The sequence below is a fragment of the Vombatus ursinus genome, unplaced genomic scaffold, assembly GCF_900497805.2.
Source record: "Vombatus ursinus unplaced genomic scaffold, bare-nosed wombat genome assembly UNPS02014839.1, whole genome shotgun sequence".
In the NCBI taxonomy this organism is placed as follows: Eukaryota; Metazoa; Chordata; class Mammalia; order Diprotodontia; family Vombatidae; genus Vombatus; species Vombatus ursinus.
The window spans coordinates 6,173,062-6,186,366 of NW_020954617.1; the positions used below are offsets into that span (position 1 = coordinate 6,173,062).

At 42.1% G+C, this 13,305-nt stretch overlaps 1 protein-coding gene across 1 annotated transcript in view; it reads left to right on the forward strand.

The window, feature by feature from the left end:
• STRIP2 (striatin interacting protein 2) overlaps window positions 1–4,126 on the forward strand; it is a 75,611-nt gene extending 71,485 nt beyond the window's left edge. The window contains exons 20-21 of the mRNA XM_027840198.1: window positions 497–701; window positions 3,876–4,126. Of these exons, the coding sequence (XP_027695999.1) occupies window positions 497–701; window positions 3,876–4,126 (456 nt within the window). The remainder of the gene's footprint in view (window positions 1–496; window positions 702–3,875) is intronic.
• Window positions 4,127–13,305: the final 9,179 nt, after the last annotated feature.

Sequence of the window (13,305 nt, forward strand, 5' to 3'; positions counted from 1 at the left end):
TGTGTGTGTGTGTGTGTGTGTGTGTGTGTGTGTGTGTGTGTGTGTGTAGGCACTAGTCTGGTGCTACAAGGTGTTTACAAGACAAATGCACCTGTGGGCAGCCTCTCTGAAGGGCAAAGTGTTTCTCTTGGCTGCCTGCAACATTGGCAGTGCTATCTGGCACCATGCCCTTGATGTATTAAAAACTGAATTACAAAATGTAATGTCATTCCTTATCCGAGATAAGAAGAAGCCAGTGCTGTGGAGGGCCAAGAAAAGGGGACTAAGACTTCAGGTGCCTGCCCACAGATACATCTGTCTGGTTAAGACTTTGTAGCTCCTGACCAGTGCTTAGAGGAGAGGGGCTGACTGGAAAAGTTTTCCTTTGTGTTACCAAAGAGAAATTCTGAGGTAGACTGCTTATCTGAGTATGGGCTGGGCCATCTGAGGGTAAGGAATCACTAAGAGCACGAACAAGCATCATAAACTTTTCCTTCTTTCTTCTTCTCTTGGGCAGATGTTGGTGGTGTTTAAATCTGCCCCTATCCTCAAGCGGGCACTCAAGGTCAAGCAGGCCATGTTACAACTGTACGTATTGAAGCTGCTGAAGATCCAGACCAAGTACTTGGGGCGTCAGTGGAGGAAAAGCAACATGAAAACCATGTCGGCCATCTATCAGAAAGTGAGGCACCGCATGAATGATGACTGGGCTTATGGCAATGGTGAGCAATCTGAGGGTTGGCCTCCAATTGACCCTCCTCTCATGGGTAGTAAAATAAGTGAAACTGCTGTTTTTGCCTTTGCACTGGGGAAGTGTTATTGCATGCGCTGGGTGAGGAGAGAAACCACTATAGGTTGAATCCCCTTGCAGTAACCTCCATGGGACTATATGAGTTCTGACATGTATGTCCTGAGAGGCTGAATGCTTGAGCAGAAAGAGCATTGAACAGGATGTTAGAGAACCTTAATTCTGCTCTTAGCTGGCCATTTGACCTTGGGTCGGCCACTTGGCTTCTCTAGGCCTTTTTTTCGGCATCTGTGACAAGACAAATGAAAGTAAAAAATAGTCCATGCAATTTAACTCTGAGATGGTGTAATTCCAGGGCAGACATGGTGGGGTCAGGCCCAGCAAGGGGTGTCACTCAAAGACCCTGGACCAAAACAAACAACTCTGGAGCAGATTTCTGCAATCCAAACTGGCCTTAGAGCCTGTTAAATGAGGACGTTGGACTAGATGAATCCTAGGAGTCTTTTTTTCTAATCTCTAATATTCGATGAGTCTATTAAATCTAAGTAAGCTCTGCCTTAAGCAGAGTGTATAAACCTGCATTTTCATAAAGGAGAGAAATCAGAGAATGATGACTCACATTCTCCAAAAGACTGACTGTAGGACTCACAGAATCACACAATGTTTAAAAGGGGCCATGGAGGCTGTCTACTCTAGATCCTTCATTTTGTAGATGAGGATAACTAATGTCACTATAGCAGTTTAAGTTTTGCAAAGCACTTATGAGATAGATACATGATAGATTTGATCCTTCCAACAACCCTGTTAGGTAGCTGCTTTATTTTTTTTTTTTCAAGTAAAGGCATTTATTCCAGGTAACACACCAGGCAGGCTCCTCCTTAAGGGAGGTAATCTCCCCCCCACTTAAGGGAGGGAGGCCAAAGCTTAAGGGAGACCCCAGCTTTGGGAGGGGGACAGCTCCTTAATGGAGACAGCAGGTTATTTTATCCCCATTTTGCAGATAGGAAATAGCCTGAGGAGATGAAATGACTTGCCCAGGGTCATACTGCCCCTAAGTGTGTGAGACAGGATTTGAACTCAGTTCTTCCCGACTCCCAGGTCCAGCACTTCATCCACTGTGCCACCTAGCAGAGGTAGAAACTTCAACTCGGGCAAAATCACGTGCTGAAATCCTTCAAGTGGCAGAGCTGGAAATTGAAGCCAGGCCTTCTTGCCTCCAAGCCCAGTGCTCTTTCCATTATTCAAGCGCTTGCAGTCCCCTTAAAATAGAATTCAATCTGTCCAGTTTTCTCCATTTCGTAAAGTAAGGTTGGCCTGTGTAAACCAAAATAAAAGGTCCACTGGCTAGGAATCTTAATTATACAGCGAGTTTTTCAGTGTACCGGTGTTGGCTGCACAAATAGAGGTTTGCCCTATGTTTATGTAGCTCTAGTAAAGACTTATTGGCAGGGTGGCACGTGCGTGTTGGCGTTTATAACAAGTGCCGACTTTGGATAAGTTCAGAAAACAAGGATGCCTATTCCTGGGCTGCTCCAGGCATCATCGGAACACTTCTATCAGGGAATGTAAACCATAATTAGCAATTAAAATTCTTGGGATGTTTTTAGTTAGGTGAATAACTCGTTCAGCAATTGGCAACTCCATCAGACATTTCTGACATTTCTTTACTTTGACGCTTTGTTGCTGTCCTGCCTTCTCAGCCTCAGTCCAGATTCTGCTTCCTCATAATGAATAACCACAACAGTCTCTATTCTTATAAGGCCGTAGAACTTGCAAATACTTTGCTTACAGTTTTTTTCTGAGAGACAGATAGATTAGTGTGGAGGTATTATTGTCCCCATTTTACAGATGAAGAAACTGAGGCTCAGCGGGGTGGAGTGACTTGCCCAATATCACACAACTAAGTGTCAGAACTGGGGCTCAAACTCCAAGTCTAGTGTTCTTCCTAGTCTACCCCCACCCCCGTGCTTCTCAAAGAATCAATAATGAGGCATAAAGGACACAAATTAAAAATGAAAAAAACAAATAGCATAGCTTAAGCAGCTCTGAAGAGAATCCTTGGTAACATACAATTAAGGCTTCTAACCTCTAGCCCTGAGGTAAAAAGCCAAGTAGCACGTAGGGGACCAAAAGAGATGAACAGTTTTATCAAGGAGGGTGTCCCAAAAGCCTTTATGAAGTTATAAACTTTTTAAAAAATTTTTTTCATTTTTAGGCAATTGGGGTTAAGTGACTTGTTTAAGCTGCCCCTGCAGTGATAAACTTTAAGAGCTTTGTCTATTCCCACTGCCACCTAGGTAGTATACCTGGGAGTATCTATACCTTTCAGAGCCTCAGCTTCTACATCTGTAAAAATGGGAATGGGAGGGGCAGCTAGATGGCGCCATGGATAGAGCACCAGCCCCTAAGTCAGGAGGACCCGAGTTCAAATCCGGCCTCAGACCAAATACTTGACACTTACTAGCTGTGTGACCCTGGGCAAGTCACTTAACCCCAATTGCCTTAAAAAACAGAAAACAAAAATGGGAATGGTCTCATTTGCACTACCTATCTCCTAGGGTTGTTGTGAGGGAAAATGCTTTGTGAACCTTAAAGCATTCTATAAGTACAAGTGAAACAAAGATTTGTCCTTGTCTCCAAATTGTGGGATTTCTAGCAGGCACCAAGAGACTATCCCCCATTAAGTATATTTTGAAGAAATTCCAGAGAAATGGGTTTGGGGGTGGGGCCTTCCTAGCAGTAACTTCCCTCAGATTCAAGCCACTGTGCCCCATACTCCCTCCTACCTCCTACCTACCTGAAATTTCCCACTTCTCCTTCCAAAGAAGTTTGTGGAGGGCCGCAAAGTACTGAAAGCCGACTACCCTTTACATCAACTCACCAGTGACTTCCTTGTGATTCCCCAAGACCAAAACTCCCTTCTTTGGCCACCAGTCCCAGATACATGTTGACTTCCCTTTTGGAATGTAAGCTCCTTGAGGGCAGGCACCATCTCTCTTTTTGTGTTTGTGTCCTTAGCACAGGACCTGAAACATAGTAAGCACTTAAAACTTTTTCATTCATTCACTCTTTGTAGCTGGATCAGAAAGGTGTAACCCCAATGATACATATGCTTCTGTTATCATCCCTCTCCCTCTTCCCAATGCAGACATTGATGCCAGGCCATGGGACTTCCAAGCAGAAGAGTGCACTTTAAGGGCCAACATTGAGGCCTTTAACAGCCGGCGCTATGACAGACCCCAGGACTCAGAGTTTGCCCCTGTGGATAACTGTTTGCTGAGTGTCCTGGGGCAGAAGCTGGAACTCCCTGAGGATTTCTGTTATTCATACGAGCTCTGGTTGGAGAGGGAGGTGTTTTCACAGCCCATCTGTTGGGAGGAGCTACTCCAGAGTCACTGACTGGGCTTTCATCTGTCTCCCACACAGTGTTGAATGCCATGGGGAAAACACCCACACACACATACACACACACACACTCACACACACACACACACACAAATGGGATCCTGCCCCTCTGCTCCTTCCACCTTTTAGAAGCTCTCCTAATTTTAATTCAAATCTGAAGCTCCAGGTCCAGAATGGGGAGAGCTTGGTTTGAAGGGGTCAGGGGAAAGGGGAGCAGCTGTCTCAGCCCTAGATCCTTCTTTCCCTCCCCATCCTCTCGGAAAGCTGTCTAAATCCAGGACAGACCTGGTGGGGTCAGGGTAAGGGGTGGAAGACAGGGTCCTAGGACCAAAACATGCTACCCTAGAGCCAATTTCCAAGATCCATAATGGCTTTCAATACTAATGAGTCTTATGGTAGGGGTGGGGAAGGCTCCAGACCAGGGACACTCTGGATAAGATTCTAGACTGGATTTCTCCCCTTTGCCTTTGGTGGCTAGGCTCTCTAGGGCTTTATGACCCATGGCATTCACTTCAGTGTAAGACTTACAGCCCTTATTATCCTAAATTAGATAACTAGTAGTGTAGAATGAAGGAAGACAAGTGTTTTTGTGGTTCAGTCCTGGGTTTCTTCAGACTTTGCCTGAGGTTTTTCCCAAATGCCATCTTTGAAATTGGGTTCTCTTTTCAATCTCTTTCAAAGATGTCTCAGGCACCCATAACCTGTCAAACCATATAGGACCATATAGGAAGTCAGTATTGTTCCAAGGCCATTTTGGGAGTGAGTCAAGCCTGAGGATGGAGGACAGAGGCTCCATACATGCATGCACCCTCCTCCCTCCACCGCATGCACGCACACATGCATGCTTCTAAAACTCATCTGCTATAAGTGGAGCTACATAAGAGTCCTAGCTAATACTGCAACATTTCAGTAGACCTTTTTCCCCCTACAGGACAGATCTATTCTTCAATATAGGGTCATTCCCAGATTGGAGAAGATAGAGTCCTATTCCCCAAGCCCCGCATGTGGGAGTACAGTGCATACCGTGTATAATGATTATTTTCTTTGTTCCCTAAAGAGTCTGTACTGGATTTTTAAATGATTGCCCTGCCTCCTCTGTTAGAGTCTGACACCATTTTAAGAAGACACAACTAGTATGGACCACCCAGGTTTCCTCAGAACATGTTTTCTATTTCCGTAACTTCCCCAGCTCCTGAATGCCCAAGCCTTGAAGAAAATTACCCTTTTTTGCCCACTTCATTTTTCAAAAGACAAGTTAACCACTGGAGAGCATAGTCATTATATGAAAACTATGTCATTCGTATGGCGGATCGATTTATTTTTTAATGGAATGGAACAGTAAAAACAACCTGGCTTAGCACTTTTTTTTTCACGTTCCAACTTGATTAATCTACCTACCCCTGCAATTTCAGTGTCCTGGGGAGATTTAGCAATGTTGCTTCCACCTGAAACCATTCATGCCTCTTCAGAAATCTAAGGGCTGGTGTGCCAAGCTGCCTTGTCTTCTCCATGCTATATAACAAAACCACCAACTTCCTGACAGAAAGAAGGCTGAAAGGCTTCTCTCCTTGTACGATAGGGACCAACAGTCCCCTCGGCCCAACAAAGATAGCCTATGGCCTTATGTCTTTCAAATTATGCCTTCCAAAATCTTCTTTTTGTTTTCTCTATAGCGCCAGTAAAACTTCTTAAAGCTCCTGCAGAAACTAGCTGTATTCACTCCTTTCCTTGTCAGGAATAGAGACTTGTTATTAATGTTACAGCATGTTGTTATTGATTCTCAACTTAATGTAATAAAAATTTATTAAGCACGTCCAGAGGCAGCATGCCGAATTACAGAGGCGTCCAAAAGGCAGCCTGCATTGGCCAGCAACACTCCCCAATGCTGACATAATGTTCATGTGTGATTATCTAAGTCAGGATGCAGCCATGGTGATCTTTATGAATGGTTTAAGGCCCCCCATTTCTTTCTGAGTTTGAAACCTCAATGGGTATTGAATACAAATTGGAGTCAGGAAAACCCAGGGCTGAAGTTTGGTCCCTGATACCTACTGGCTATGTGACCACAAAGAAGGCATTTAACCCCTCAGTGCACCCCTCCCAACTTTAACCAAAGTGCTTAACCTGGGGTCCTTGAACTTTTTTTAATATTTAATGACAATTTCAACATTCTTGGTTTTTTCTGCAGTCCTTTGTATTTTATTTTAGGCATTTGAAAATATTATTCAGAGAAGGTGCCTATCGGCTTCCCTAGATTACTAAAGAGGGGTCTGTGGCACAAAAAATGCTAAGAAACCCTGCTCTAAGACTATACATTGCAGAAAAATCTTTGAAAACAGAGATTGCCAACACCAATGAAGTCATAAGTCCAGACAAAAATAAAAAAGGGGACAACAGACAACTGTGCTGGACATTAGAAAAGATTCAAAGGTAATAACATAGGTCCTGTCTTGCTGAAGGAGGACATATCTAATAGAGATACAACAGATGTATATGCCAATAACTTTCAAACAAGATAGTACATAATATGCACATAAGGGAGGTGCCAACAAAAAGCATTATGATGTTGGAGGCAAGAATGACCCCAGAAAGAAAATAGGGCAAAGCTACAATAACAAAGCCTTAGGTTTTACACTTTAGGCAGTCAGGAGTTCAGTTTGGGGGCAGAATATGACCATGTTAGCCATGAAATTTCATATGACTTAAGGTTTTAGTTGGGTATGATAATAGTGACCAGTGGGGTTTATAGCCATTTGCTGGCCACAATGTCTGTGAATACTATTAGGCTAGAATTGAAGTGGTAGTGATTTGAATGAAATGGCAATTTTCTAGGAAATAACAATCATAAATATATTTATTTTATAGGCCTCTAAAGAATTCACGTTCTTAAAAGCATGTGAATAGGCCCTAAGGCAGAGGGTTTTTTTTATTATTTAGTATTTTATGACAGACTAATTTAACATTCTTCGCAACTCCTCTGTGATCAAGATTTATTATCTGTGCAGATGAAGAAACCGAGGCACACAATTTTTTTTTGACTGAGTCCCAAAGTTCTGCCCCTGACTTATTGGGAAGAAGAAAGTAAAGGAATAAGCATTTATATAGTATCTACTATGTGCCAAGCACTGTGCTAAGCACTTCACAACTATCTCATTTGAGACAACAACCCTGGGAGGCAGGTGCTGTTATCCCCATTTTACAGCTAAAAAAACTGAGGCAAATAGGTTAAGTGACTTGCCTGGGGTCACATAGCTAATACTTGTCTGAGGCCACATTTGAACTCAGGTCTTCCTGACTCCAGGCTCAGCACTCAATCGTTGTTAGGAATAGCATTTATCGGTTTTGGCACTTGGCCCCATATTCTATATTTTAGATAGCTGTCATTCATCTCCACAAGGGAGTCGGTCTAGGTCTCAAAAAAATAGATCCTCCTGGATCTTTCAATGAGGTAGCTAGATGGCACAGGAAGAGTAAGAGCATGCATTCTGGACTTGTCATCAGCAGTATATGACTTCAAATCCTTAGATACTTGTATGTGACCATGAATACATCACTTAACCTCTGTCTGCCTCAGTTTCCTCATTAAATTGGTAATAATAATAATGCCACTACCTCCCTGGGTTGTTGTGAGGATCAGATAAGATAATAGCTGTAAAGTGTTTTTGCAAACTTTAAAGCCCTATGTAAATGCTAGCTATTTAGCCATTATTCTTCCAATTAGAAATCATTTGCCTGGCAGGGAGTATATAGACAGACTCACCAGCCTTGGGCAATTATCAGTGAGGGGAGCAATGGAACATCACTTGAGAGACCTGGATTGTTAAGAATGCTCAGCCCTGCAGGTGTGATCCACATTTGGGTTGAATGCTGTTGACTTAATATTTTTCATCTGGGAAACACTTTAATACAAATCAAGTTGGGTTAATGATTTGATCGTGGAACCCTCCTCATGAAGGAACAGAATGGTTTATTTTAGATGTAAGTTAGTGGGGTATAATTGAAGAAACTGCTTTCAGACACTAGGTTATGTATTTATTTATGACACCCACTTCAGGTGAGCAAAAATGGAATTCTGGAGAATCTTCTGCAAATATACATAATGCATAACCAATATATGTCATCCTTTGTCTACAAAAATGATGCTGTAGATAAATATGCTGACTTGTTTTTCCCCCCAAGGGATAGATTTTGTGCTAATGCATCCATATTCATTCACCCTTTGGGGCCAATGACACACATTTACAAGACAGCTTGCTAGTGCTAAGGACACAGTCCATGGTCAAGGAATAAAGTGAAGCCAACTGACCTGGCCAGCATGAGCTTGACCTTTTGGGTGTCCTAACCAATTAGCTAACCAACTGTTGGCATTAGAGCCCAGGGATATAGCAAGTTAGAGCTCTGCCACAGATTTATTCTGGGATGCTAGAAACTATGCTATTAAGGGGTTGGCTGGTGGTTTAGGGCGAGATGGAATTCAACTGCCAAGTACCTAGGTATGACAGTCTAGCTGAGACAAAGCTGAGATGACTCACCATGGACTAATTCAGACAAAAGCAGGATCTTCCAAGGAACTGTATTATAACAAGACTCCCAACTTGAAGTAGATTCAAGGGTGAGAAGAGGTAGTAAGCCTGAATCCCACAATGGAAAAGCTGAAGAGCATGAGTCAGAAACCAGTGACAAGGTGATTCAAAATTGGGATAGGCAACCAAGTGGGAAGCCCAAGAAAGGGTTTCCAGAGGGAGAAAGCAGGATCTAAACTGAAACCTCCAAGAAGGAAATCATAATAGGAGTCAGGATATGGGCTCTTCCATTGTACCTCTCCTATTTTTAGTGTGATATTCCACAGTTGAGACCACAGCTTCCTTAGCTGCAAGCTATTCTATGATCACAGATTTAAAGATGGAAGGGACCTTACCCATAATCTCATCCAGAATAGTCTAAGATGTTTTCATTTCTAATACAGTAAATATCAATAAATAGAATCCATATAAATAAAATCTCTTTGGGGAGAATTCTCAATAATTTTTAAGTTTAGGGAACAAAAAGTTTGAGAACCATTGCTCTAGTCCCCTTATTTTATGGAAGTAGAAGCAGACTCAGAGAGGGAAAGAGACTTACCCAAGGTCACAAAGCAGCAAATGTCATAGATAGAACTCTATTTCCAAACCCAATACTATTTCCTCTAGAGCAAGAATTTTTAACTTTTTTGGTGTCTTGGATCCCCTTTGATGGTCTAGTGATGGATCTCTTCTCAGAATAATGTTTTTAAATACATAAAAAGCGTTTCAAAGAAAATGCAGTTGTCAATTATTTATTTGTTTGTTTGTTTGTTTGTTTATTTTTAACAAGACCCAAGTACAAGGATCCCAGGTTAAAAATGTTTGCACTGGATTTCTCCTCTTGCTTAAGTGCTACCCCTGCTCACTAGCATCTCTACAATCTGTTGCACCTGGAATCAGTGGGCCCTGGCCAACAACTGCAGCTAAGATCTACCTCATCTTTAAAGTTGTCAGATTCCAGTTGAGCCTTCCCTGCAACAGAATGTCCTTTCTATTACATGGAACAGTCTTTCAAGAATTATTGAAGGCTTTTGTCATAAACAAAGATATTCATGAGTCACCCAGCTGACTCTGTGGCAGCTAATTCTGTTCCGAGAGATGATTAATAATAATGAATCTTTTTAAATGGTGCTTTTCACATCATCTGTATCAAAAAACCCATTTCAGATTAAATATGTCTAGAGAATGCTATTAATTATCCATATGTAAAGTAACCATTGTCAGCCTGTGAGCCTCCTTCTGGTTCATTTTATTTCAACCAATGAGATAAAAGCATGCTTGTCAGTTGAGAGCAGGGATGGTGACAGAAAGGGGGGAAAGTTGATTTACAGCTTTCATAGCCCCATCACTCACCACCAAGCTATTCACAGAGCAGCAGCAAAGTAAGGAGTAGATGCTTCACAAGGAAAAAAGATGGAACAAAAAATAGTTAATGGGCAATTGGAAGCCAGCATAAGTAAGGTAATAATAACTGTGCTCTGAGTTCAGGTCAGTTGGCCCAAATGAACTACATTCCAAGACAAGGGAAAAAATTGTGGCTATGATTGAAGAGACACTGTCCATGTTCTGAACAAAACAGGATAATTCCAAAGGACCAAGAATGTATCACCCTTCCTGATAGAGAGTGAGAGACTCAAGATGAGACATACATTGTTAGACATGATCAATGTGGGAATTTGTTTTGCTTAACTATGCATATTTCTTAAGAATTTTTTTTCTTCCAATGAGAGGGTGGAGGTAGGAGGAAGATAAAATTATTGTTAATTGAAAAAAACGAATTTAAAAATAGGATGGGTGCTACTGTACTTGCCTACAGATGTCTGGATTGATAGCCCTCTGTTTGTTTGGTTTTTGTTTTTTTTGGTGAGGCAATTGGGGTTAAGTGACTTGCCCAGGGTCACACAACTAGTAAGTGTCAAGTGTCAGACGCCAGATTTGAAATCAGGTCCTCCTGACTCTAAGGCTGGAGCTCTATCCACTGCACCACCTAGCTGCCCCTGTATGGGGGGGGGGGGGGGGGGGGAGAGAGAGAGAGAGAGAGAGAGAGAGAGAGAGAGAAAGAGAAAGAAAGAAAGAATACTTCAAATTCTAAATGTTATTGAACTTGATCCTGATCTTGCATCCTGGTGACTTTTAGAATAGATTATTAAAGAGACAATTTGTGAACATTTCCAAATAGAGGAAGCATTTGTTTTAAGAGAAACTGTAATAGTCACACATGGCCCATGCCCTAGGTCATTTTGGGCCTTCTTTTTTGAGTAATACATTCTCCAAATAGCCTAAATGGTCAGAAAATACCTGATTTGGGTAAATGGTATGAGAACAAATAGAATTGACAGTTTTTCATCATTGCTCTTCTAGCATAACAATTTTGTGAGGGAGGGAGGGAGAAATTAGGATCCACATTAACTCTATACATAGCCCCCCTCTAGCAAGGGCTCAGTGAACAATAGGACTGGTCAGTTCTATACCTACTCTAACAAGGTTTTAATTTCAGGCTATGGGGATCTTTTTGGATTCCAATTCTATCATCCAGAATATTAGCTATCTTTTTCCTGAGGAATCAACCACAAATTTGAATAGCATGCTATTTATGACTGCATCTGAATCACTGATGCTCTTAATGAAGCCATAATGACTCTTAGCAATCACCACTTCCCTTTCCAAGAGTTCACAAACCATCACTTTAATTATAGGTTATAGAATTTTACCAGGAATCAGAGTCAAGCTCTCTGGTCTATAGTTGAAAATCTTCACTTTTTCCTTTAAGAAAAAACAAACAAACAAAAAAAGTTTGCCTATATCCAGTCAAAGGAACACTAATTTAGGGTTGAAAGGGACCTCAGTGACTACAGTTCAACCTGTGTCTACAAGGAATCTCTGTTTAACCTTCTGGACAAGTAGTCTTCCAGCCTCTTGCTTGAGGACCTCCTCCTAGGAAGAAGCCACTATTTCCTCCCAAAGCAGCCCATTCCACTCTTGGACAGCTCCAATTCAGCCTAATTTGCCTCTTTGCAGCTTCCACTCATGACTCTTGGTTCTGCCCTTTGGGGTCAAATGGACTATGTCTTGATACCTCTTCCACATGATCAACCTCCAAACACTTGAACACAGCTATCTTGTCCCCTCTGAATATTGTCTTCTCCAGGCTAAACATTCCAAGTTCTTTCAACCTGACATGGACGTACGGCCTTTCACCAACCTGGTTGCCCTGTTCTGAACCCTTTCCTGCTTGTCAGTATTCTTCCTAAACTATCATGCCCAAACACAATACTCCAGAAGTGGCCTGACCAGGACAGAAATAATACAAATAATAATGATAACAATAATAATAGCATTTATATAACCCTTTAAGGTTTGCAAAGTGCTATACTTGTCTCATTTTATCCTCACAACTACCTTATGACAGGTACTACTATTATCCCTATTTTACAGATGAAGAAACTGAAGCTTAGAGCTATGAAGTGACTTGTCTGGTGTATTAAGTGTCCAAGGTAGGGCTTGACCTGAGGTGGCACAATAAATAGAGCACTGGGCTTGAAGTCAGGAAGACCTGAATTCAAATCTGGCCTCAGATACTTACTAGCTGTGTGACCCGGGGCAAGTTGTTTAACCTGGTGTGCCTCAGTTTCCTCATCTGTAAAAGGAGCTGGAAAAGGAAATGGCAAACCACTTCAGTATCTTTGACCCAAATGGGGTCACAGAGAGTCAGACACAACTAAAACCCTGAACAACAACAATAAAAACTCCAATTGACACTCTTAACTACTGTACCATCTAGCTGCCTCTAGGTGACTATTAGAAAACAGATAGACTATCACTTTATTCCTGGAAGATTAGATAAAACATTAATGAAGCACTTACTATGTATTAGGGCAGCTAGGTGGCACAGTGGATAGAGTGCAGGAAGTTCAGATCTAGCTTCAGACTTACTAGCTGTGTGACCCTTGACAAGTCACTTAATCCTGTTTGCCTCAGTGGAGAAGGAAATGGCAAACCACGCCAGTGTCTTTGCCAAGAAAACTTCAAATGGGATCAGGAAAAGTCGGACATGACTAAAACAACTGAACAACATGTTTTAGAGAATACAACAAGCAAAAAGAAACACAGCCTCTGCCCCAGGGAGCTTTTTTTCTAAGGGAAGGAGAGACAACACAGAAAGGGAGCTGAAAGGGAGGGGCAAGGTGGAAAAGTGCTCTGAAGAGTCAGGAGCTGAGCCAGGTTAGAGGTGGGCATGGCATGGAAGCTATGCCTTTTTAATGTAGCCTTTGATCACATTAGCTTTTTGGCTGTCACATCACACTCTCAACTTACCTTGAGCTTACAATACACTAACCCCGCCTCAGACCTGCTTACTTACTAGATGTGTGTCAACTGCCTCCTTCACACCTGGCTTCATCTGTAAAGCAAGGAGCTAAACTAGATGGTCTCCAAGGTCCCTTCCAACATTTCATCTTATGATTTAGGATGGCTAGATGTGCATAGGCAGATTACCTCTACTCCAGGCCAACCCTTCCAAAAACTGGTCCAGGAGGACAAGAGTCTCTCTTGGCAAGTCTTGACTTGGGATCCAAGGTCAATATGTTCCCTTGCTTTTGTCACAGACAGCAA